General features: G+C 56.3%; 2 protein-coding genes across 4 annotated transcripts; one reads left to right on the top strand and one right to left on the bottom strand.

The window, feature by feature from the left end:
• Positions 1 to 250: 250 nt before the first annotated feature.
• STRIP1 (striatin interacting protein 1) lies at positions 251 to 15,843 on the top strand. Of its 3 annotated transcripts, none has more exons than XM_066335738.1 (21): positions 251 to 523; positions 2,700 to 2,769; positions 3,021 to 3,095; positions 4,289 to 4,423; positions 7,136 to 7,256; positions 7,705 to 7,773; positions 8,141 to 8,247; positions 8,641 to 8,768; positions 9,662 to 9,844; positions 9,928 to 10,145; positions 10,415 to 10,480; positions 10,669 to 10,732; positions 11,244 to 11,315; positions 11,523 to 11,597; positions 11,758 to 11,855; positions 12,223 to 12,349; positions 12,443 to 12,543; positions 12,743 to 12,809; positions 13,560 to 13,664; positions 13,831 to 14,035; positions 15,123 to 15,843. In XM_066335738.1, the coding sequence occupies exons 1-21, from the start codon at positions 266 to 268 to the stop codon at positions 15,368 to 15,370; spliced, it is 2,592 nt and encodes an 863-aa protein (XP_066191835.1). In that variant the 5' UTR covers positions 251 to 265; the 3' UTR covers positions 15,371 to 15,843. The 3 variants fall into 3 exon arrangements, with proteins under 3 accessions (XP_066191835.1, XP_066191836.1, XP_066191837.1); XM_066335739.1 differs by lacking the exon at positions 251 to 523 and adding an exon at positions 536 to 689; XM_066335740.1 differs by lacking the exon at positions 251 to 523 and adding an exon at positions 2,198 to 2,618.
• Positions 15,844 to 18,127: 2,284 nt separating this feature from the next.
• Positions 18,128 to 23,843, bottom strand: ALX3 (ALX homeobox 3). The gene is made up of 4 exons (XM_066335634.1): positions 23,597 to 23,843; positions 20,281 to 20,582; positions 19,098 to 19,160; positions 18,128 to 18,433 (listed from the first exon to the last, which is right to left on the bottom strand). Exons 1-4 carry the CDS (start codon positions 23,841 to 23,843, stop codon positions 18,128 to 18,130), a joined length of 918 nt encoding a protein of 305 aa, XP_066191731.1.
• Positions 23,844 to 24,546: the final 703 nt, after the last annotated feature.

Below are 24,546 nucleotides of genomic sequence, written 5' to 3'. Positions count from 1 at the left end.
GGTCCTGCCAGAATTTTCTGAGCATTGCCACAACTCTGGATTTTGGGGTCTCACCCAATAGGGCATATTCACTTGGCGTTTAAGCCCTATCAGGTTCGTCTGTCGGGGTCCGACTCCCCTCTGAGCCCCCCCCAGCCCCTCCACTAGGGGATTCCTTTGTTCCAGACCCTTCAATTGGGAATCTGCCTGTTCCTGCCGCTCTCAACATGGTATCCTCCAGCGCCCGGGCCCGCCCTGGGGTGAGGGCGGAAGTGCCACGCCCAGCATGGCCGCGCCCGGGGCCGCGCCGCACCCAAGATGGCCGCGCGGGGGCGGAGCCCGCCGTCCGACCGTGTGTCGCGCCGTCCGTGGCCACCGGGGGCGGGCAGCGCCGGCCGTGACGCGGCCGCCACGGCGGAGCGGCGGCACCGGCGGGCGGAGCTGCATCGCACTCACCGGAGACACCGGCGCTCCCCCAGGTGCCACTCCCAACATGGCGGCGGCGCTGCCCCGGCTCTCCCTGCCGCTCCCGCGAGAGGAGGGGGTGAGTCCTCGCGAGAGCTGGGCGCGGCGGAGCGGCCGACATGGAGCCGGGTGGCGGCCCCGGGCCGGGCCCTGTCCCGGTCCCGGGGAACAACAAGGGCCGCGGTGGGGCGGCCGCGCCCGGGAGGGGCCGCGACTTGGCCCGGCCGCCGCGCAAGGACTCCGAGGTCAGCGCCGCCGGGAGCGGGGCGGCCTTCCCGGGCGGGGCGGGCCGCGCCGGGCCTCGTCCAGGGCCTGCCCATGGGTGCCGGTGCCCGGGGGCGGTGCCGGTGTCCGGTCGGTGGCGGTGCCCGGTGTTGCCGGTGTTCGTGGATCCCTGTGGGTGTCGGTGTCCAGGGGTGCCAGTGCCCGTAGTGCCGGTGCCGAGGGTGCCGGTGTCCGGCTCTTCCAGCGCTGTTTGGGCACCGCCTTCCCCGAGACCAGCCCAGGACCAGCCCGTCCGCTGGCTCTGCTGCTCCAGTTCTGGTCCCGGCCCTGGAGCCGCTGCTCCCTCGGTACCGGTTCCCTGGCGCAGTGCCCCGGGCTGTGGAGCCGAGAGGCCTCTCCCTGCCCGGCCTCCTCGGAGCTGGGGCTGCCCGGACCGTGCCTGGGCTCGCTCGGTGCCGGGTTCCCCTCCATCCATCCCTTCCCCAGGCCGCTGTGACTGCGCTGCGCCGCGAGGGTGGCTCGCTCCGCCGGTCCCACACGGGAGTGACAGGGCTGGCCCGGGGGTCTCACAGCCCATGCGGGGGTTTGCTCGGTGTTAGCGGTCGGTACCAGCCCGGGCTGGGGTGTCGGGTCCCCTGCCGTGCTCGGACCGGGGATGGATCCAACAAGAGGTGACCAACCCCTCCAGGGATACCCCGCGGTCTTGGGGTCACCCCGAGCCTTGGGGAAGTCAGAAAGGTTGTGTGGAGCCGAGGTGTCCTGGGGCTTTTCCAAAGCTTAGTTCCTGGGATGGCCGCGGAGCCGTTGGCACCCAGGGGCTCCTCAGAAAGGTCCCTGGAATGCCGGGGGAGGGATGTCAGGGGAATCTTGGAGAACCTGAGGTGCTGGGAGGGCTCCCGTCAGAGCAGAGCCAGCACAAGGCAGGGGGTTGGAGCTGCCCCTCTCAGACTCCTGGAATTCGGGATTGTTCTGATGTGGCTCTGTCCCTCTGTCAGCAGTGAGAGCCCCCAAAGTTAGGAGAGTTCTGCTGTGGATTTGCAGCTCGTTTCAGGAGTGCCCCAAAATTTGTGTGGATTTGGTTCTGGGTGTGCCCCTTCTTCAGGAATATGTGCCCCAAAATAAGGGATTGTTCTGCTGTGGCTCTGCTCCTCACTCAGGGGTAGGTGTTCCTGCCCTGTGGTCAGGAGTGTTTGTCCCAAAGATCTGCTCAGGGTCTGCCCCTCACTCAGAAGTGGGTGCCCCAAAATTTGGGTGAGTTCTGATGTGAATCTGCCCCTTGATCAGGTGTGGGAGTCACATAATTGAGGAGAATTCTGCTCTGGGTCTGCCCCTCATTCAGGAGTGGGTGCCCCAAAATTGGAGATGGTTCTTGTGTTGGTTTGCCCCTCACTCAGGAGTGGGTGAGGATTCTGTTCTGGATGCTCCCCATGCTCAGGAGTGGGAGCCTCATAATTCAGGAGAGTTCTGGATTTGCCCCATGCTCAGGATCCCAAAATTTGTGAGGGTCTGCCCCGCTCAGGGCTGGGTGCCCTGAAATGCTGTGGGTCAATATTCATGGCTTCTGTAAAGGGAGCTGATATTTTGTGCTCTGAAGTTTCTCCTGGATGGTTTTGCAGCCTCTCCAAAGCTGTTTGGAGTTGTTTCATCCTCACTAATCCCATCTGCTGGGATGGCACAGGGGGATAGCCCAAATTTTCCCAATTTTGTGCGAAATGGGTGAGCTCTGAGAGCTCCCTGATCTCGCAGAAGCCTGTCCCTGTCTCCTGCCGTGTTTGTTGTGGCTTTGGGGGCTCCCCCCGTGCTTTGGGGTGCTGCAGTGGCTCCACGTGGCACAGCCCATGGAGACGCAGGAGGTGGGCTGGAGTTGCCTGGGTAACGTTTGTGCTGCCGCAGGAATGTTTTTGGTCCCTAAACCAGGAAAACCAGCCCTGGATTTGCAGGAGGATGAGGTGAATTATGAGTCTTTTCAGGGATTTTTGTTTTCCTGAGATGTGCTGTAATGGAAGTGATTTTTTCCCTCATGTTTTCAGGGCTATTCGGAGTCTCCAGACCTGGAGTTTGAATATGCAGACACAGATAAATGGACAGCAGAGCTGTCAGGTAAGGAATTCTTCTGTCATGGATCCATTAATCAACCGTGATTTCATCTCCTGGTAGAACTAAAGGAACTCTGTCAATTCCAGTATTGCTTTATTATTATATTTAAATGCTGTATTGATGTTAAAAGGGACAGGATATGTGTAATTAATATTTTTGCCTTTATTACATTTTGATATTTTGGCTAACACCGCAGTTCTCAGGATTGAACTGCAGCTTGGTGCAGGTTTTTGGAGCTTCTCCTCTTTTGGCAGAGCTGTACAGCTACACAGAGGGACCAGAGTTCCTGCTCAACCGAAAATGCTTTGAGGAGGACTTCAGGATCCACAGTAAGAGCCTTTTTCTGGATTCCTTTTCCCCTGGGGAGGGACAGGGATTTCTCTTCCTGGAGAAGAGGAGCCTGATGCCAGAGCTCACTGGGGTCTGCAGCTACTCCCAGGGGGCAGCTCCAATCTCTGCTCCCTGTGACAGGGACAGGACTCAGGGAGGGGCTGGAGCTGTGCCAGGGGAGGCTCAGGCTGCAGATCAGGGAAAGGTTCTTCCCCCAGAGGTGCTGGGCACGGCCCCGAAGCTGCCAGAGCTCCAGGAGCCTTTGGACAATGCTCTCAGGTGTTGGATTATACCCTTTTCTGAACCAGAGATTGGTCAACTAAGAGGCATTTTTAAAACTTTTATTCTGTTGTTGTGGTTTAGGTTTAGGCATGTCAATCCAAATCCTGCCCCCCCATAGATCCCTGTCCTTTCCAGAGAATTCTAAGGTCCTAGCAGGGAGGTACTGTTTCAACCCATGACAGCTATTTTAAGTCTCTTGTGAAGGGTGAGACAATACAGGTGTTTTAATTCACCCCATCACAATCAGAAGCCAAACTATTTCCTAATTACAATACATTATCAGCATTTCTTGGCCTATCAGTGTTTGCCACTCAGTGCTGTTAATGTCTTAAACCCAATCATCTAAAATTACCTTTGTGGGTCTCTACAAAATTCTCTGCAAATCCATTTCCCACACTCAGCGACCCGGTAGGATTTTGGGGTGTCCTGGGCAGGGCCAGGAGTTGGCCTGTATGATCCTTGTGGGATATTCCACACTCCATGACTGATCTAATCACCCACCAGACGGTTCAGACATCCCTGAGCCATCACACGCCCCGGGAGTCCTTCCCCCAGCAGCACCACATTCCCCAGCCCTGCTGGCCGAGCCCCTCGGTGTGGCAGTGTGTGACAGAGGGTCACACTTGTGGCTGCTGTTAGGAGCACGAAAGGATGAGGCAGGCCAGCAGGAGGTCAAGAAGGAAAGCTTTTGCTTTATTTTTCTGACTCCATATTATATACAATTTTGCAGACAGGTCAGGATTGGCTACACAGGTAGCCACTTCATCTTTCTCCTCCTAGAGAGGAAGAATATAAACAATTTTAATAACATACATAGTTTACTTGAAGCTGCGTGAAAACAAAACACAAACAGTGAAAAGCAGACAAACTTGAAGCAAGAGCCGTGGCCAAAGGCTGCCTTGGTTTGCAGTGCGGGACAAGAGGTGGCCGGAGCTGGAGCGGACGCAGCACCGCACCCACGCCATGCGCCTGCTGGACGGGCTGGAGGTGACGGCGCGCGAGAAGAGGCTGCGCGTGGCCCGCGCCATCCTCTACGTGGCACAAGGTGACACCCGTCCCTGCCCCTCGTCTGCCCCCCAGCCCAGGGTTATGGTGGGATTTAGTTAATCGGTGTGCTATGGGGATTGTATAGTATAGTTATGGATTATACTGGGAGAGATAGTTATAGTGATAGATAGTTACAGTGATAGTTATATTGTGATATTGTGCCTCTGCCCCTCGTCTGCCCCATTGCTAAATCCATAAAATGGGCTATACTGGGATGTAGTTAATATGTATGTGTTACATATATTGTACAGTATAGTAATGGATTATACTGGGAGAGATAATTATAGTGATAGTTATATTGTGATATTGTGACTCTGCCCCTCGTCTGCCCCACTGCTAAATCCATAAAATGGGTTATACTGGGATATAGTTAATATATATGTGTTATATATATTGTACAGTGTAGTAATGGATTATACTGGGAGAGATAATTATAGTGATAGTTATATTGTGATATTGCGCCTCTGCCCCTCGTCTGCCCCACTGCTAAATCCATAAAATGGGTTATACTGGGATATAGTTAATATATATGTGTTATATATATTGTACAGTATAGTAATGGATTATACTGGGAGAGATAATTATAGTGATAGTTATATTGTGATATTGTGACTCTGCCCCTCGTCTGCCCCACTGCTAAATCCATAAAATGGGTTATACTGGGATATAGTTAATATATATGTGTTATATATATTGTACAGTATAGTAATGGATTATACTGGGAGAGATAATTATAGTGATAGTTATATTGTGATATTGTGCCTCTGCCCCTCGTCTGCCCCACTGCTAAATCCATAAAATGGGTTATACTGGGATATAGTTAATATATATGTGTTATATATATTGTACAGTGTAGTAATGGATTATACTGGGAGAGATAATTATAGTGATAGTTATATTGTGATATTGTGACTCTGCCCCTCGTCTGCCCCACTGCTAAATCCATAAAATGGGTTATACTGGGATATAGTTAATATATATGTGTTATATATATTGTACAGTGTAGTAATGGATTATACTGGGAGAGATAGTTATAGTGATAGTTATATTGTGATATTGTGCCTCTGCCCCTCGTCTGCCCCACTGCCCAGGGTTATGGTGGGATTTAGTTAATCTATGTGTTATATGGATTGTATAGTATAGTAATGGATTATACTGGGAGAGATAGTTATAGTGATAGATATGTTGTGATATTATGCCTCTGCCCCTCGTCTGCCCCATTGCTAAATCCATAAAATGGGCTATACTGGGATGTAGTTAATCTATATGTGCTATATATATTGTACAGTATAGTAATGGGTCATATTAGGATAGTTGATTTCATAGTGATAGATAGATATAGTGATAGTTATATTGTGATATTGTGCCTCTGCCTCTTGTCTGCCCCTCTGCCCAGCCCTTAAAATGGGTTATACTGGGATGTACTTAATCTATATGTGTTATATATATTCTACAGTATAGTAATGGATTATATTCAGATAGTTAATTTTATAGTCATAGTTATATAGTGATAGTTATAGTGATAGATAGTTATACTGTGATATTGTGCCTCTGCCCCCTGTCTGCCCCACTGCTAAATCCATAAAATGGGTTATACTGGAATATAGTTAATCTATATAAGTATATATTATATATATCATACAATATAGTTATACAATTAGATATACAGTTGTATGTGCTATGTTGTGTACATTAACTATATTCTATATATAGTGTATCTTTATACATAGTGTATCTTTATATATCTAAAACTGTATTTTATATATAGTGTACCTTTATATAAATACATTTATATTTGTAGTTTTTACATATTTATATCTCTTATATGTATTTCATGCATTATATATAGTATAAATACTATATAATATACAATGATATATAGTTTTGTATTATCTATAGTATAATATATATTGCATTATATAATATATGTATTGTAGATTATATTTGTCTATGTATTACATATAGTATGTATATTATAATTATATATTTGATGTATATACTATATATATGAGACAATATAATCTCATATATAATACATATATAGTATACATATAATTACATATTTTGATGTATGTAGTCTTTTTATGTATACACTATATAGGTGAGACATAGTACAATATAATTTCATATGTATAGTATATACATAAAAATATTTAATTATAATAAGTATACTGCAAGTAATACATACTGTATATTATATATTACATATATTTCATGTTATGTCTTAGGTATAATATACACTGTGTATATATTTATACATTATATACATAATATATTAAATTCTTTATTTTATATATTATATAGGCTATATTATTTATATTATGCATTATACATTATACATAATATGTTATATATATTGTATGTAATATATCAATATATAATATAACAAATAGTATTAATATAATACAATAATTACTAGATCTTTTAACATGTAACATTTTGAAGAATTTTCATTCCTTGGGGATTTCATTCCACCTGGGATGTCTGGAACAAAGCTGAATCTCGTGGGACCAGATAGTTTAGAGCAGTTGGGCCCCAAATTAGTCTGATTTCCCTGTGTTACCCCAGTTCTGCAGACCTGGAATGTGTTACCCTGAGAGGGCAGTTCCAGCCTCTGCATCCCAGTTTTCCCTCCGTTTGAGGGGTGTGTTTTCCACAGGAATGCTGTGGGAGGGCCCACAGAGGTGGGATCAGCAGGGTCTCTTTGCAGGCACCTTTGGGGAGTGCAGCTCCGAGGCCGAGGTGCAGGCGTGGATGAGGTACAACATCTTCCTCCTGCTGGAAGTGGGAACGTTCAACGCCTTGGTGGAGCTGCTGAACATGGAGATTGAGTGAGTACTGCAGGAAAACGCCTCAGGGGTGCCTCTGGAGCTCCTTGGCAGGAGCTTTTCTGCTTTATGGCACAAAAGCTTATGGTACAAAAGCTTACCTATCCACCTATCCCTAATCTGATCCCTGCATCTGCCCAGTGACTCCTGTTGTCCTGGGTGGATGTGTAATGTAGGATTATAGCTGATTTCTCCTGGAGCTCACCAGGGTGACTCCTGTTCTCCTGGGTGGACATGTAATGTAGGATTATAGCTGATTTCTCCTGAAATTCCTGATGAATCAAAGTGCCTGGCAGCAAACAGGCAGCTCTGCTCCTCCTTCTGTAACTGTTCTGGGAGCAGGGAGCTCATGGCAGCAGTGTCTGTCTCAGGGTTTGGGGCTGGCATGTGAAGTGCCCCTGACAGAGTCTGAATTCCCCCAAATTCCCTCTGAGCTGTTCTCCCTCTGCAGCAACAGCGCAGCCTGTTCCAGTGCCGTGAGGAAACCAGCGATTTCCCTGGCTGACAGCACCGACCTCAGGTATGGAGTGGCAATGGAGGGAGCAGGAGGGGAGCCAGGGTTTTCTGGGAGCTTTAGGAGGCTGAGACAGACACTGGAAAGAGTCTCAGAGCTGTCCCAGCTCTGAGAGTTTCCACAGGTGTCTGTTGTGCTCAGCCTGCACAGCAGGAATGGGACAGATTGGGACTAGGAAAGCAGTAAAATTTGGGAAAGCAGATTTTTTTCCTGTTTGGACTTTTTCCCCCAGTGCCTGTGTGCTGGTGTGGAGCAGGTACATGAATTCTGGATGTTGTCTGGGTTGCTCCAGCTTCTCCCTGAGCCTTGGGTGCTGACAGTGCTTCCATAACTGCTCCCAGTCCCCGGGATTCAGCTGCCCTGGTTTTTGCAGGGTGCTGCTGAACATCATGTACCTGATAGTGGAGACTGTGCGCCAGGAGGCCGAGGGGGACAAGCCTGAGTGGAAGAGCATGAGGCAAACCTTCCGAGCAGAGCTGGGTGAGGAGCAGGAGCTGGGATGGAACTGCCAGGGCTGGAGACAGTGATGGGATTTGGCTCTCAGAGTTGGGTAATAGCAACTGGCAGCGCTGGGTTGGTTTCTGCTCAGCTTGTGGGTAGAGGGAGGTGAGCAGAGGAAGTCATCCAGCCCTTTCTGCTGCTGGGTGCTCTCTCCTTGGGGAAAAAATGGAATATTGGAGCTGTTGTTTCCTCTCAACATGGAGGTAAGAAATTACAGGATTTACAAGGCCTTGGAAGGGGAGAGGGAGCTGTCTGGAGTGAGGTGAGGATCTTGGAGCTGATGGGGAGGAGGGTGCAGGAGCTGGTGATGCTGGTGATTGGGGTGAGACCAGGAATGAGGAATTCCTGGCTAATGGTGCTGTGTGGTTCCAGGAGCCCCCCTGTACAACAATGAACCCTTCTCTGTCATGCTCTTTGGGATGGTGACCAAATTCTGCAGTGGCCACGCTCCACATTTCCCCATGAAGAAGGTGCTGCTTCTGCTCTGGAAGACTGTGCTGGTGAGGAGAGGCTGGTGAGGGGTGTGGGGTGTGTAGTTTGATACTTGGCAGAGGAGGGAATTCTGCCCTCAGACTTGGCTGTAATTGCTCCATCATTTTGTTCTGGTGTTCAGTTTTCCTTTAAACCCAATGTCAGGTTTTGCCCCATGGGGAAGCATTGGATATTGGTGTCTGGAGCTGAATACTCAGGATAGACCCAAGGCAAGATCCCTGGCTGGGGAAAGGAAAGCTCTGAACACTGCAGTTGTGGATTCCTGGATATCCTCCTGTCCCTCCTGCCCCTCTCAATGAGCAGAGGAGCACAGGACAGGCAGCTCCTACTTGAAACCCTGGGGAAAGATTTGGGCCCCTCAGGACAGGAGAGACTTGGAGGGGCTGGAGTGTGTCCAGGGAGGGAAGCTTTGCTGGAGAAGGGTCTGGAGTGGCTGAGGGAGCTGGGAAAGGGGCTCAGCCTGGAGAAAAAGAGGCTCAGGGGGACCTTTTGGCTCTGCACAACTCCCTGACAGGAGGAAGCAGCCAGGTGGAGGTTAGGCTCTGGTCTCAGGGAGCAAAGGACAGGACAAGAGAAAACAACATCAAGCTGTGCCAGAGGAGGCTTAGGCTGCATACTGGGAAATCTTTGTCATGGAAAGAGTGGTCAGGCACTGGCACAGGTTGCCCAGGAGTGTCGGAGTTACCATCCCCAGGGGCATTTAAAGGACACGTAGATGTGGCACCTGAGGCCATGGATTAGTGGTAGCCTTGGCAGTCCTGGGGGAGCAGTTGGACTCGATGATCTCAGAGGGCTTTTCCAACCTGAATGATTCTGTGATCCTGCCAAGTGGGTTTGGGAAGGGCAGGTGTAGATGCCCCTGGAGCCCCCCATGCTCAGCATGCCGTGGTGTCCCTTGCAGTGCACCCTGGGAGGCTTTGAGGAGCTGCAGAGTATGAAGGCAGAGAAGAGGGAGATGCTGGGGCTGCCACCACTGCCCGAGGACAGCATCCAGGTGATCCGCAACATGCGGGCGGCCTCCCCGCCCGCCTCCGCCTCCGACCTCATCGAGCAGCAGCAGAAACGCGGCCGGAGGGAGCACAAGGTGGGCACAGGGCCATTGGGGAGGGCACTGCCAGCCTCTGGGCTTGTTTTTGGGATATTCCCTTCCCTCTCTCCCCGCTCCAGGCACTCATTAAGCAGGATAACCTCGATGCCTTCAACGAGCGAGATCCGTACAAAGCTGACGATTCCCGCGAGGAAGAAGAAGAGAATGATGATGACAACAGCCTGGAGGGAGAGACCTTCCCCCTGGAACGGGATGAAGTGATGCCCCCCCCTACCCAGCACCCCCCCAGCGACCGCATCACCTGCCCCAAAGGGCTGCCATGGGCCCCCAAGGTCCGGTGAGTCCCGAGGGTGCCCTGTTTGGAGAACTGGAGCAGGGTCAGGGAAACAGAGGCTGTTGGATGTTGAGAATCTCAGCAGGGATGTAGGGGAGGTGTTTGGGATGGGGTGGTCACTTGGACGGCTGTTTACTTGCAGGGTTGGCTGGGCACCCTTTACCTGACCACAAGGTTCTCCCTGTGCCTGGGCTGTGCCTTTCCCTGTGCATGGCTGGGCATCTTCCAGATGCTTAGGAAGATGTGACTCGTCCCTTGTCTCTTTGCTGCAGGGAGAAGGACATTGAGATGTTCCTGGAATCCAGCCGCAGCAAATTCATCGGCTACACGCTGGGCAGGTGGGTGCAGAGCCAGCGCTGCCTTTCTGGGGAGCCTGTGAGGGAGGCCAGTTTGGGGGCTGCTTTTGTCTTTGGGTGCCAGCAGAAAAGGCCTTGGCTGGCTGGTCTGTGGCTTTATCCTTGGGTGGTCTCTGCCCCACCCCTGGGTGCTCAGCCCTGCTCCCAGCCTGGCTCTTTCCCTCCTCCAGTGACACCAACACCGTGGTGGGCTTGCCCAGGCCCATCCATGAGAGCATCCGCACCCTGAAGCTGGTGAGTTAAGGAATTCCTCCAGCCCCTGCTGCTCTATGGGTGCCCCTTGCCCATCTCCCTGCTCCCATCACAGCTCAGGGTGGATTTTCCTGACCATTTTCCCCTTCCTCCACTCAGTGATGGGAGAGCAGCCTTAAGCTTTCATATCCTGGACTCACAGGCTGTCTGAGCCCCTTCCTTAGAGGACTCCATCCATTCTTCAGGAGACTCCATCCATTCTTTAGGGGACTCCATTCCTTCCTTAGGGGGCTCCATCCCTTCCCTAGGAGACTCCATCCCTTCTTTAGGGGAATCCATCCCTTCCTTAGGGGATTTTATCCCTTTTTTCATGTCTTCATCCCTTTCCTACTGGCTTTATCCCACACCCAAGCCCAGCAGCTCCCACCCTGCACATCTACACAGGTCACCCCTGGGACAGGGATCTGGGAGGGCTGGAGCAGGGTGGTGGGAGCAGGCTGGGGCTGGGGACAGCACTGGGGGACCGTGGTGACCCTGCTCTGTCCCACTGCAGCACAAGTACACGTCCATTGCTGAGGTGCAGGTGCACATGGAAGAGGAGTACCTGCGCTCCCCGCTCTCTGGAGTGAGTGTGGGATTGGGCTGGGTGTTGGGAGGACTTGGTCCTGCCAGGCTTTTTGGCAGGGCTGAGGGGTTTGTTTCACTGGGGAGGGGTTTCTCTGGGGCAGAGAGGGTTGGGGCAGGAGTTGGGAGTATCCTGCCCTTGGGTTCATGCTCCATGGTGCTGGTGGCAGCTCCTGGAATGAGGTTTTCTGGTCTCTCCTGGCACCAGGGAGAAGAGGAAGTGGAGCAAGTCCCTGCTGAGATCCTGTACCAGGGCCTGCTACCCAGCCTGCCCCAGTACATGGTGAGCTGGGGTGCACTGGGATCCCCTGGATCACTCCCTTTCCAGTGATGCATCCCAAGTTTTCATCCCGTGCTCTGTTCCTCCCTCCTGCAGTGGGGAAAGGCTGAGTGGCCAGTCCCCTGCAGCTCCCATTCTCCCTTCATGTCTCCCTGCTTCCCAGATTGCTCTTCTGAAGATCCTCCTGGCTGCAGCCCCCACCTCCAAAGCCAAGACAGACTCCATCAACATCCTGGCAGATGTCCTGCCCGAGGAGATGCCGTGAGTGGCCGTGGAGCAGAGGAGCTGGCTGGAGTGGGAAGGGAAGGAGGCAGCTGGGGGACTGACCTGGTGTGGGCTGGGGCTCCTTGGGGGATGTCACCCTGCTCTGCCCTGGGTTGCATCCTGCAGGAACCAGGAGGGGCAGACCCTGCCCCGGCCCAAGGACTGTGGAATCATGGAATGTTTTGCATGGGAAGGGACCTTAAAGCTCATCCAGTTCCAGCCCCTGCCATTGGCAAGGACACCTTCCACAACACCAAGTTGGGCTTGGACACTTCCAGGGATGGGGCAGCCACAGCTTCCCTGGACAGCCTGTGCCACCCTGAGAGGGAAGAATTCCTCCTGATACAAGCCCTGTGTCCCCCAGGACCACGGTGCTGCAGAGCATGAAGCTGGGTGTGGATGTCAATCGGCACAAGGAGATCATTGTCAAGGCCATCTCTGCCGTGCTGCTCCTCCTGCTCAAACACTTCAAACTCAACCACATCTACCAGGTGAGGTGGGCTGAAGTCCAGCCGTGCCCGTGGGTCTTTGGGCATGGCAGGACCCTGAGTGGGTCCCTGTTTACCCATGTTCCTCCTCCCCAGTTTGAGTACATGGCCCAGCACCTGGTCTTTGCCAACTGCATCCCGCTCATCCTCAAGTTCTTCAACCAGAACATCATGTCCTACATCACTGCCAAGAACAGGTGAGGGAGGAGCCCACCTGTGTTCCTGGGGGATGTGGGGAGGGGTCCCTGTTCCTTTGGCCCCTCTGCAGTCCCTCCCTGGCAGTGGCTCAGGCTCAGACCTGGGAAGTTCCCACCACAGCCCAGCTGCAGTGGGTGGGAGGTGAGGGCTGCACTGCAATCTGGGGGAGCAGCACGACCACCCCTGTCCTTCCTGCAGCATCTCCGTGCTGGACTATCCCTACTGTGTTGTGCACGAGCTGCCGGAGCTGACGGCAGAGAGCCTGGTGAGTCCTCCTGCTGTGACACTCCTGGCACCTGGGCTGCTTCCCAGGGGGATTTGGGATGCAGGGAGGCAGCAGGGCTCCAGCACACAGCCCTTGCACCCTCAGCTCTGCTGTGCTTGGCCCCTGGTGCTGCTGGAATTCTGAGGAGGAGCATGGGGATGGCAGGTGTCCGCTGGGGTGGAATGTGTCCAGAGAAGGGAATGGAGCTGGGAAAGGGGCTGGAGCACCACAAGTGGCTGAGGGAGCTGGGAAAGGGGCTCAGCCTGGAGAGAAGGAGGCTCAGGGGGGACCTTGTGGCCCTGCATAACTCCCTGACAGGAGGATGGAGCTGGGGGTTCAGGGTCTGGTCCCAGGGAGCAAGGGACAGGACAGCAAGAGAAAATTGCCTCAGGCTATGCCAGAGGAAGTTTAGGTTGGGTATCCGAGAAAATATTTCCTTTGTGAAAAGGATGGTCAGGCAATGGCACAGGCTGGCCAGGGCAGTGTTGGAGTCACCATCCCTCGAAGTGTTAAAAATATGTATGGGTGTGGATATGGGGACAGGGCTTAAGGGTGGCCTTGGCAGTGCTGGGGGAACAGTTGGGCTTGATGACCTCAGAGGGCTTTTCCAATCTTAGCAATTCCATGACTGGACGATTCCATGCTCACAAGCTGTGCTGTGCCCTTTGGGTGTGGCTCCTCAGATCACCACAGTCTCTCCCCATCCCCACTCCAATCCCTTGCCTGACCCTGCATTCTCCTTCCCCACAGGAAGCTGGAGACAACAACCAGTTCTGCTGGCGGAACCTCTTCTCCTGCATCAACCTCCTGCGCATCCTGAACAAGCTGACCAAGTGGAAGCATTCCCGCACCATGGTGAGGGCTGCCAGCGTTCTGGCTGGGAATGTCCTGGAGCTCAGCATGGCCAGGGGATAACTTGGGACAGCCCAGTGCGTGGTGGGGAGTGAGGAGTGAGCAGGGGAATGGAGGAGGGATTGGCACAGGAATCTATCCCAGCGGGGCTCTGGGAATGTTCCGGCAGATGCTGGTGGTGTTCAAGTCGGCGCCGATCCTGAAGCGGGCTCTGAAGGTGAAGCAGGCCATGATGCAGCTCTACGTGCTGAAGCTGCTCAAGGTGCAGACCAAGTACCTGGGCCGGCAGTGGAGGAAGAGCAACATGAAAACCATGTCAGCCATTTACCAGAAAGTGCGGCACCGCCTCAACGACGACTGGGCCTACGGCAATGGTACATCCTGGTTTCCCTGGCATTCCTGGCATTCCCAGCCCTCCCTGGCATTCCCAGCCCTCCTGCTCCAGGCTCTGTGCCCTGAGCTCACCCTGTGCTGCCTGGGGCTTGGGCGGGTGCACTGGGTTCACCTTGGTGGACCTTGGCTGGTTGAGCTTGACCAGGTGCCCACCAAGCTGCTCTATCGCTCTCTTTCCCAGCTGGACAGGGCAGAGAAAATCAGATGAGAAATGACTTGTAGGTTGAGATAAAGGTAGTTTAGTACAGCAAGAGCAGAAAAATACAGGTGTCTACTTCCCATCAGCACGTGATGTTCAGCCACTTCCAGGAAGCTGGGCTCCAGCACGTGGAGTGGCTGCTCTGGAAGGCATATGATTTAAATAACAAATGCCCTATCATTTCTCCTCCTTTCCTTAGCTTTTATAGCTGATCTTACATCACTGAGTCTGGGATATTCCCTTGGCTAGTTTGGGTCAGCTGGCCTGTGTCCTCTCCCAGCATCTTGCCTGCTTCCATGGGCCTGATGGGGTGGGAATGTTGGGAGATAGTGCTGGTGGTGTACCTGTGGTGCTGGAGCTGTTGGTGGCTCCTGGCTCTGTGCTTTGTTGGAAGTACCTATAAAGACCTTTCCCGGGTGTGAGTGGGCTGGGGGGTTATGGGAGAGAGAACCAAAGGATACACCAGATCTAGGACATCATGTTCAGAATATAAAGTCGGGGGAAGAAGGAGGAACTAGGGGATGTTGAGAGTGATGCTGTTTGTCATCCAAGTCACCATTCCCTGGGATGGGGCCCTGTTCTCCTGAAGGTGCTGAACACCTGCCTGCTTGTGGGAAGCAGGGAATTAATTCCTTGGTTTTCTTTCCTTGTGTGCACAGCTTTTGCATTCTTTATGAAGCTGTCTTCCTCCCAACCCACCAGTTTTCCCGCTTTTACCCTCGTGGTTCTTCCCTGCTCCGGCTGGTGGGGGAATGAGCAAGCGGCTGCCTGGGGCTCAGTCTGGCTGGGGTTAAACCACACCACCAAGGGGTTTAGGCTGGCTGAGGGGTCCCCAGCTCCTCCCTGACCCGTCTCCTCCCCGTTCCCAGACCTGGACGCCCGTCCCTGGGATTTCCAGGCGGAGGAGTGTGCCCTGCGTGCCAGCATCGAGCGCTTCAACTCGCGGCGCTACGACCGCGCCCACGGCAACCCCGACTTCCTGCCGGTGGACAACTGCCTGCAGAGCGTGCTGGGCCAGCGCGTGGACCTGCCCGAGGATTTCCAGGTCAACTACGACCTGTGGCTGGAGAGGGAGGTCTTCTCCAGGCCCATCTCCTGGGAGGAGCTGCTGCAGTGATGGACACAGGGAGGCAGGACACAGGGAGGCAGGATGGGTGGTTGGAGAGCTCGAGGCTGAGCTGCTGCCACGGGGCAGGGCAGCGAGGTTTTGGGGGGGTCTGTGGGTGGCCACACTGTTGTGGTGGGCTTGGGAAGAGAATGGAGCTGGGGGGCCCTCGGTGAGACCACATCCTGCCCCTCTGCCTCCTTCCAGGCTCATCTCAAAGCTGAGGGGCTTTCCTGTTGGGTGGGAGATCTCTGCCCACCCCATGCCATGCTTTCAGAGGCACCGCCCTTCTCGTGTCCCCCCAGCCAAGAAGGGGGAGCAGGTGGCAGTGTGGGAGTGGGGTCCTTGGGTGGGACACCAGGCTGGCCCTGCCCAGCCCTTCCGGGGGGTTAGAGGGGCTGGGGGGGCTTGAGAGGCCAGGGCAGCCTCTCCTCAGCCCACGAGGGGTGCAGGAGCTGTATATATATTATATATATTTGGTGATACCTCTGTCCTGAGCATGGCTGGGCTCTGTCCGTGTCCCTGTCTCTCCTGCCTGGAGCTGGGCTGGGATGAGAGTTCCTCATCCTGTGTCTTTGTCCCCAGTCATCCCTCAATCCCCAGGGGGTACATGGCCCCTCACCAGAAGGTTTAGTCGTATCTTGCACTCAGGTCTGTTGGTTTGGGGGGCTGGTGGCCTGGGGGGAGCAGGTTCTTGCAGGCATTTGCCTGTCCCATTTGCTGAACCCTCCCCCAGCTCTGTCCTGGGATTTCTGACAGCACTGTGGTGTTAGCACTGGGATTTTCTTTGGTCCTTGCTCCCAGGAGGATCCTGTCACCAAATCCTGTCAGAACTGAGCCTTGCACATTAGCTGGCCTCAGTTTCCCTGGCAGAGGGGCAGCAGCAGCCCTGGGGATGAAATCCTGGGGGATTCCCACTGATTTGAGGCAGGGATTTGGAGAGATGGTTGTGGGCAAAGGGAGCCTGGGACAGCCCCAGTTCCACCCCATCACCTGCTGGGATTCTGAGCTTGTGGAGCTCCAGGAGTGAATCCAGCTGTGGGGATGCTCAGTCCCAGGGCTGGAAACAGCAAACTCAGCCTTATGAGACATCAGAGAAGTTCTGTGGGCTCAGCAGCGATGGTAACATGCCCTTAATCCATGCCCAGAGCTGTCCCCATCCTGTCCCCTTCCCCCTCAGCCAGGGGGTGACATGGAGCTGGGTCCCTCTGGATGCCCAGTGCTGCACCCTGACCTCATCCCCCTGTGGGCAGCACAGAGCCAGGGGCTGCATGTGCCCCCAGGGTCCTGCCAGGGCCGTACCCACCCCTGGCACCCACCTGGGTGCCTCCAGCACCATCTTGTCCTCCAAACCCCATTCCCAGTGCCAGAACAGGCCTGAGGAGCCTGTTGAGAGCCTCCATCCCCAGCCCCCGTGGCTTTATGGGGCTGCTGGAGCCATAATTAACTTATGAAAAATGTGGTTTATTGTTTAGAAATGAATAACGAAGTCCCCACTGGTGGGAGGGGGTGTGAGATGTCCTGGGTGGGGGTGGGCAGCCCTGGGCTGCCTGCTGGGGGCACCCACGGTGGCCAGGCTGTGCCCAGGGTGCCAAGCTTGGCTGAAAACTTTGGGCTTTGGCCCGGATGGGGCTGGAACAGCAGGTTTGGTGTTTCCCCGAGGGGATCCAGGTGCCCCACACGGGTGTCCCCCGCCAGAGCTGGGGCAGGAGGGAATTGCAGATTTTGGAAGGGGGAGGTTTGGCCCGAGAGGGTCCCTGGGGGTGTGCCAGCATCTCCTGGTGCTGGGGTGAGCAAGGTTGTTCTTGGCTTCATTTTTTGGCGTTTCCCTGCAGTGGGGGAGATCACAGTGGGTGAAGGGGGGGACAGGACACACCAGCTCTTGGGGGAATGTGGGGAGCCCCCTGAGGACCCCCAGAGCAGATGAACTATGCTGGATACAATGAGGTGCCCCCCTCCCCCAGGACTGGCCTTGCAGGTACCACCAGTAACATGCAGAACCCTGAAAAATGCAGAATCCCAGCCCAAATCGACCAGTTGTGCCCCCAACACCCCACCTGGAGTACCTGGGAGGGCTCCCACCTGCTGGCATTAAAGCACCTTCTCGAGGGGTAACAGCATCCCTTTAATTTGGGATGCTTTATCCTGGTAGCCCCCCCCTCATGGATTTATTGCCCATGCCAGGGGGCTCCAGGAGCTGTGCAGGGCCTTAGTTCCCCTCCAGGAGGGAGCAGGAGGAGTTGTGATACTCTGGGGGGGCTCCTTGGCCCTGCCCCAGTCCGGTCAGTGTTCCCAGTATGGCACTGGGAGAGGAACAGCCCAGTTTCTGCCATTGCTGGTTGCACTGGGCAAGGGGTGAGCGGCCGAATTCCGGCTGGGGAGGGGAGAACTGTCCCCAAACTCCGCTGTCCTTCTGCTCCCCCAGGGGCACGGTCCCCTCCTCGGCCACCCCCACGGCTGGCAGTGCCCGGGGCGGGGGAAACCCCCGGGAATCTCCATCAATGCCCAGTCACTGAAGGTGCTGGGGGGGCTCAGGGATCTGGGGCAGCCTGGCTTTGGGGGCGCCTCTTTTTCCTCCCCACAGCCCCCCTTTGGCCCGCTCTCAGCGGGGCTGGAGGGGCAGCGACATCGTGGTGGGTGCGGGAGAGCTCCGGGGATGCAGAGAGGGGCTGAAGGTGACCCCAGCACCCTGCCCCCGCTCCCTGCTGCCGGGGGATGGGGGACACGCTCCGGGGGGATGAGGGCTCCGTGTCCATCCCCCGGGGGGAATCATGTGGCCCAATTCAAGAGGCTCCCGGTGCCCTCTTTGCTCTTCATCCTCAGTGGCATCAGGGTGGGCGCCTTGTAGTCGTGTTGGGGGGACGGCTCGAAGGGGTGGGGGGCCAGGGCCGGGGGGGGCAGCCCGTGCAGGGAGTAGAGGCTGTTGATGCCGGGATGGGGGCCCGGGGAAGCGGGAATGCCCACGAAGCCATTGCTGGGAGCGGGGGGGTACGGGGACATGCAGGGGGCCGGGATGCTCTCGGGAGGCAGCAGCCCCGGGGGGCTCCCAGGGCTCGGCCACAGGTTGTTCTGCAGCTGAAAGAACAACAATAAAAAGCCCAAAATGAGGGTGGGGACATCGCATCCCGCTCAGTTTTCCCCCCATTCTACCTTAGATCCCACTCCCCCCTTCAGGATTCCTCTTATCCCGCCTATGATCGCTCTCACTCCTGCTGGATCTCCTTCATCCCCCCTCAGATCCCCCCCCACCCACAGGGTGCAAAGGGAGCGATGCCTTTGCTCTTTTCTGCCCTTGGGGGAGTTGAATCCTGGGTGAAATATTCCCCCTTGGGAGATTCTGGCTTCAGGGATGTGGGTGAAGCTGAGTTTTAAACTATTTTTATGCTTTTCGATATTGGGGGGGGAAAGAAGTTTTGCAGAAAACGGGAGCAGGAAGCACAGATGGATGTGGGAGAGCTGAAGAGGATCTTCAGGAGGAACACCCCAAAAGCTGCCCCAGAGGGGGTGTTCCCATGGGAAATGGGGTGGGACATTGAACAGCATCTTCTGCATGTTGCAAAATGTGATCCTCCCTCCTTTCCATCGCGGGCCGCGCTTTTCCCAAGGCTGGGTACATCCGATGGGGAGGAGGGGCAGGAATGGGTGGTGTGGGGCACCCAGAGGCGCGGTGGGGCGGGACCCCTCCCCTGGCACTGGGGGGACACGGGGCTGGAGCGGCTCCCGTGCCATCATCTCTCACCTCTTGGATTTTCCCGTAACGTTCCCGTTTCCGCCACTTGGCCCGGCGGTTCTGGAACCAAACCTGGGGGTCGGAGGAGGGGGCTGAGGTGCGGGGACCCTTCCCCTGCCCACCGCAGCCTCCTGCCGGGGTCCGCACTCCTCCCCTGCGGGAGGAGCGGCCGGCCGCGGTGCCCCAGCATCCCGGAGCCGAGCAAAGAGCTGCTCTGTGCGCGGCCTTGGAGCCTTTACCAACAGCAGAATACCGTGCCCAGCACCAAAAACGATCCGCCCTGCGCCTGCACGATCCTTTCCCCTCCCTGCTGCCTCTGGGACTTGTTTAGGCCAGATTTTGCTGCAGAACGGGGAGTTTTGGGCGCTGATGTCTCATCTGCGTGTTCCCCACCCCGGGCTGGGGTGGAGACTGGCGCTCACTGGGGCGGGGACAACTCCAGCAGCGCCTCCCGCAGAGGAGGATGCGCTATCGGGATCTTTGGCTTGAGGCTCTCGTGGCTACAGGTGGTTTCCTCTCAATCCACCCCAAATCTGGGTTCGGACGCTCGGCTGGGCACTGGCTGGGTGCAGGCTCGGGGACACTTCCTCTGCCTGATCCTTGCCCCATTCCTGCTCTTGGGACTTGCAGCTCCCCGCGGGTGCTCCCTGCTCACTTCCTTACCCTCCACCTTCGTTTCCTCCCTGCTGGGAGCACCCTCCAGCTGCCCCTTCCCACCTGGAGCCTCACACCGCATGGAGACACCTCTGCACCAGCTCCCTGCGAGCGCCCTGCCGCTGGAGGGGGGAAGTGAGGATCGGTCCCTCACGTCCCAGATGTGCCACCCCAGCCCCATCCGCGCTGAGCTCCCGGGGGTTCCTCTCCTGAGCCGGGGAGGGCGGCTGGGAATGATGGATGCATGGGGGGATCACCATTAGGGCGTTCTGAGGGGGGTGGTTGACACTGACCTCCCAAATTTTTTGCTCTTTTTCCCCCCTTTGGGTGTCCACGGTGGGGAATGCAGAGGGTTCAGAGGCGACCAACACCCACACCACGGCAGTGGGCGCAGAGGACACATGGCCTGAGGTTTTCCATTTGGGGTTTAGCACATTTCATGGGAAAAGCAGCTTCCATCTCAGCATCACCTTAACGATTTGGGACTCCCGCTCCTGGCAGCCCCTGGGTGTCCGTGCCCATCCCTCCGTGCCCGTACCTGCACCCTGGCCTCGGTCAGGTCTGTGCGCAGTGCCAGCTGCTCCCGGGCGTAGACGTCGGGATAATGAGTCTTCTGGAAAACCTTCTCCAGCTCCTCCAGCTGGAACGTGCTGAAGGTCGTCCTGTTCCTCCTCTTCTTGCTCTTGCTCTTGCCCAGGGGCTCGGGGAGCTCAGGGATGCCGTGGTCCCGGAGGCTGCTCAGGGGTGCTGCCAGTGGGCACCCCAAATCCTCCGGGGCTTTTGGGGGGAGCCTGCAGGCTGCAGGAATTGCCTGGAACCCACCTTTGCAGCCCTTCTCACCTGGCGGGGGACACGCACAGGACCAGGGGGTGTTAACGGTGCCGAGGAAGCCCAGAACTGTCCGTGCCCCATCCCATCCCATATCCCGGGGGGTGTCGAGGGCAGAGAGGGCTCAGCATGGACACACGGCAGGGCAAGTCCCTGAGGAGGGCAAGATCTGTGGGAGCTGTGGGCAGGAAAAGCTTCTGGAGGGTGGGGAAAGCCTGGCTGGAGCAGTGGGTGCTCAGGGTCCCACTGGGATGCTGTGACTGGGTGGGGAGGGGGCAGAGGAGGTGGGTGCAGGGTTTTTGCAGAGAGTTTTGCTCCAGTCTCCTCATCCCTCTCCTCCCACTCCCTTCCCGCACAGGCTGGTGCCTCTGCCCGGCTCAGAGCTGGAACAGCCACAGGACCACCAGTGACCCCAACCCCACCTCGGCTCTGGGCCATATCTAGACCCTGCACCCCAGATAATTCAGGGGGGGCTCTGTGTCCCTGAGCCAGCACTTCTGGAGCTGTAGCTCCCAGGAAAACACTTGGAAAGGAGTAAAAAATACCACACTGCCTTTTTTTTTTTTTTTTTTTTTTTTTTCTGAAGAAGAAGAGCTCCCTCTCCTCACCCTTCTCTAGCACCAGAGCAAGAAATCTGGGGGTTCCCCCCTTCCCTTCAACACTGCTGCATCACTGGGGCAGATGATGGAATGGGATCAAGGAGGAAAATCCCTGCCAGGCGTTTTGGAGGCCACCTCTGGAGTGTTGTTTGTCCCCACAAGGGGACACACAGAGCTTGGCAGTTCCAAATGATTCCGAGTGCTGTGAGACCCCAAGAGGCTGAGGCAGGGAAATGAAAAGTGAGCGGGGAATTAGCAGATGGGGAGGGCTGAAAGTGAAAAAGAAGGACTTAGATAACACCCCAAATCCTCCATCTTGACTCACATACATTACTATATACTAAAACCATAAATCTAATTTTCCAAAATTCCAAAACCTTGGAATTCCCCATCTGCTGAGGGGACACAGGAAGTGCCACCTGAGAAGGGACAACCTAAAACGGCTGGGTTTGCTCTGATCCCACCCCAGTCAGCAGAGATGTGGGGTTTTGCAGGTGGGGACTGCTGGCTCCCTTGGAGGGGCAGGATCAGGCCCACGGCGAGGAGGGGAATGCCTCCCTTGGGGTGAATCCTTCCCAGCCCATTAACCACCACATCCCAAAGGAGGGGGGAATTGGGGTCCCCATCCCCAGCCGGGCTCTGCACCCCCCAAACCAGCCCCCAGCACGGCCTTTTCCTGCCTCTCGCTTTTCAGTTTTGGTTGTTTTCTAATTAAGGCAATTTGGGGGCTACAGAGCCGCCAAGCCCAGATCCAGCTGCTTTGAATTAATGAGAAATTGTAATTTGGGAGAGGTTTGGGGGGCGATTGCTCCTCGCCCCTCTCAGGACCGACCTGTCTGGTCATGGATAAGGGCAAAGGAATGAGGCCAAATTGCCGTTTCCTCCCTGTTTTGGCCTCCAAAGGGCTCAGCTGCTGGGCCAGAGGGTTTTAGTGATTCAACCCCAAATCTCACCAAAGAGCAGACCCAAATATAACCAAAATTAAGGGGGAAAATAAATTACCAAAATAAAATCCTGCTGCATAAAGCATCGAGTTTGGGGTTTTTCCCCCTTTTCTCAAAAGCAACGCGGCGCATTTCCGAGTGACCCGTGGGTTTTGGTGTTGGAGACAAATAAATATCCAGAAAGAAGGGAAAGGCAGGAAGGAGCGGGACACAGGCACGTAGCTAAACAAACCCAGCGGCACAGGGGGACAAAGGGAAGATACAGATATTTTTCTCCCACTCCTTCCTAAACTGACACCCCCCGAAAGATTTGGCGGCGTTGGGGAAGGCAGCAGCTGGGAAACAGCTGCACGATTCCTGGGATAATGGGGAGGGGAAGGAACTCAAAAGGATCATTAGTGAAGGGATGGGGGCATGGAAAGGACTCCCAGAAACCGAGGGAAACACCCGCGGAACGGCAGCATCCCCCCGCCGCAGCTGGAGCAGGTAAGAACCGCGGCGGGGACCCTCCCGGTGTTTCCTGACGGCTTTTCCCGGCTCTCGGAGCTTTTTCTACCTGTTCCCGAGGCGGCTTTGCCGGGTCCCACCTGGTTCTCACTGCCCCCACGGCGCTGCCCTTTGCTTCTTGTTTTGAAGCAGAAGCGAGGGAATGATATTAAAGCGAAAGTCCCGGAGGAGCCCCCGACGGGCCCGGCCGGGAAAGCGCAAAGGAGCGGAGGGAGAGCCTCGGGAACGAGCTGGGTCCTGTCCGAGCCCGGAGATGGTGCAGAGCTCCGGGACACCCGAGCCAAGGGCAACCGGCTGCTCTGGAGCTCCGGCCATGGTACCGGGGAGAACCGGGAGCTCGGGAGCCCGGAGTGGGCACCGGGGAAAGAGAGCGATATCGCCCCGGAGCGGGGCACCGAGGGCTCCCAGGGCACCGGGAACACTCCGCACTCCGGCCTCCCGCAGCCCCGGGCCCGTCCGTGCGGCCGCACCGCCGTTATCCCCGCCGGTGCTGCCCGGTGCGGACTGCGGCCGGAGTCGGACGCGACTTTCCGGCCTCCTCCGGGCAGCGCGGCCCTTCTCCATGGCCAGGAACCGGGAGCCGCCGTTCCCCAGCCCGGGCCGGTTCTCGCCGTCGCGGCAGCGGGGCCGGCTCTCTCCCGCCGCCTTTTCTCCCTTTTCCCCCCTTGTTTCTGGAGAACGGAACCATCCCGGAGCCCCCGGGGTCTGTCGCGACACAGTCCCAGCTGCCGACACTCGGCAGCTCCGGCTCCCGTCGGGGGACACTCCGATGGTCCCCGATGGGGCCATATAGCGACATCGGCCGCGTCGGAGAAACCCGGGAGAGCGTGTCGGCGATACGACGCTCTTGGGGGGTCAGGGCTGGGGCTCCGGCAGAGCCCGAGGCCGAGGGACAGAGAGGGGCCAAGAGAAGCAGAAGGGGCCGGGAGGGGTCTGCGGCCCCGCTCCCCCCATCCACCCGCCGCTCCCCTGGTACCTGCAGCCCCGGCCGGGTACGGGGGCTTCCCATGCACGGCCACGGCGGGGGGCCCCGGGCTGCCCAGCGCCAGGTACCGGGGCTCTGCCCGCAGCGGCGGACAGCGGCCGGGCCGGGGGCTGAGCGGCAGCGGCCGCCGGTGCGGCCCCGGGGCACCGAGCGCGAAGGCGGTGGGAGACCGGGGCAGCCCCGGGGGAGCCCCGGGCCGGCGAGGCGGGGGGAAAGCCGGGCAGCCCGCTGTCTCCATGGCTCAGGTTGGAGGGGACGGTCCGGGGAGCGGATTTTGTGCGGGGGAGCGGGAGGAGGGGGCCGGGGGGGGCGATGGAGAGGGAGGGCTCGGCCCGCAGCCCCCCCAGCCCCCACAGCCCCCCCAGGCCACAGCCAGTCACGTGCGTCCTCCCGGCCGCTCCCTTAACCCTCTAATCCCAAATCCTGCCCCGCCGGGGCCACCTTCCCCGGTGGGTCACATCCCTTCATCCTCACGGCAGGGGCCGGGGGGAGCCGTGCTCTCCCCTCCCGGCGTCTCCCAGCTACAGGAAATGCCCAGGGCACTTCTTTGATTCCAAACTTCACACCCCCACTGCTGGTAGCAACAAGAAATACCAGGCAGGGGAGAAACTTCCATTTCCCTGCCGCTGGCTGGGTTCATTTTCCCCTTCACGAGCTCTACTGGGTCCCTTTGTAGCCTTTCCCTCCCCAAGGCCTGGGACAAGTCGGTTCAGGGATGATGGTGCTGAGGGATGCAGGATGACGGTGACCCCAGGGTCCCACAGTGTCCCTGCTGCAGGCCGTGCTGTGGGTGCTGCCTGCTCCCAGCACCCAGGGGATCCTGTCCTGCTCCCCACGTGCCCCTGTCGATGCCTCCTCAGCCCAGGGTTTGAATCCCCTCATCCTGAGTCTGGCTTTGGCCTCAGAGCTTGCCTGGACTTCTTTATTCCCCTTGTTTCCTG

The sequence above is a fragment of the Sylvia atricapilla genome, chromosome 25 (assembly GCF_009819655.1).
Source record: "Sylvia atricapilla isolate bSylAtr1 chromosome 25, bSylAtr1.pri, whole genome shotgun sequence".
In the NCBI taxonomy this organism is placed as follows: domain Eukaryota; kingdom Metazoa; phylum Chordata; class Aves; order Passeriformes; family Sylviidae; genus Sylvia; species Sylvia atricapilla.
This window is presented reverse-complemented; position numbering and strand designations above follow the sequence as displayed.

Bases quoted from the DNA above. Each gene is read 5' to 3' on its own strand.
- STRIP1 (XM_066335738.1), top strand. From the start codon at position 266: ATGGCCGCGCCCGGGGCCGCGCCGCACCCAAGATGGCCGCGCGGGGGC. The intron at 12,810-13,559 runs GTGAGTCCTCCT...CCTTCCCCACAG, and splicing joins AGCTGACGGCAGAGAGCCTG to GAAGCTGGAGACAACAACCA. The intron at 13,665-13,830 runs GTGAGGGCTGCC...ATGTTCCGGCAG, and splicing joins GGAAGCATTCCCGCACCATG to ATGCTGGTGGTGTTCAAGTC.
- ALX3 (XM_066335634.1), bottom strand. From the start codon at position 23,843: ATGGAGACAGCGGGCTGCCCGGCTTTCCCCCCGCCTCGCCGGCCCGGG. The intron at 20,583-23,596 runs GTACCAGGGGAG...GTCCCCCGCCAG, and splicing joins GTACCCGGCCGGGGCTGCAG to GTGAGAAGGGCTGCAAAGGT. The intron at 19,161-20,280 runs GTACGGGCACGG...TCCGACCCCCAG, and splicing joins TGACCGAGGCCAGGGTGCAG to GTTTGGTTCCAGAACCGCCG.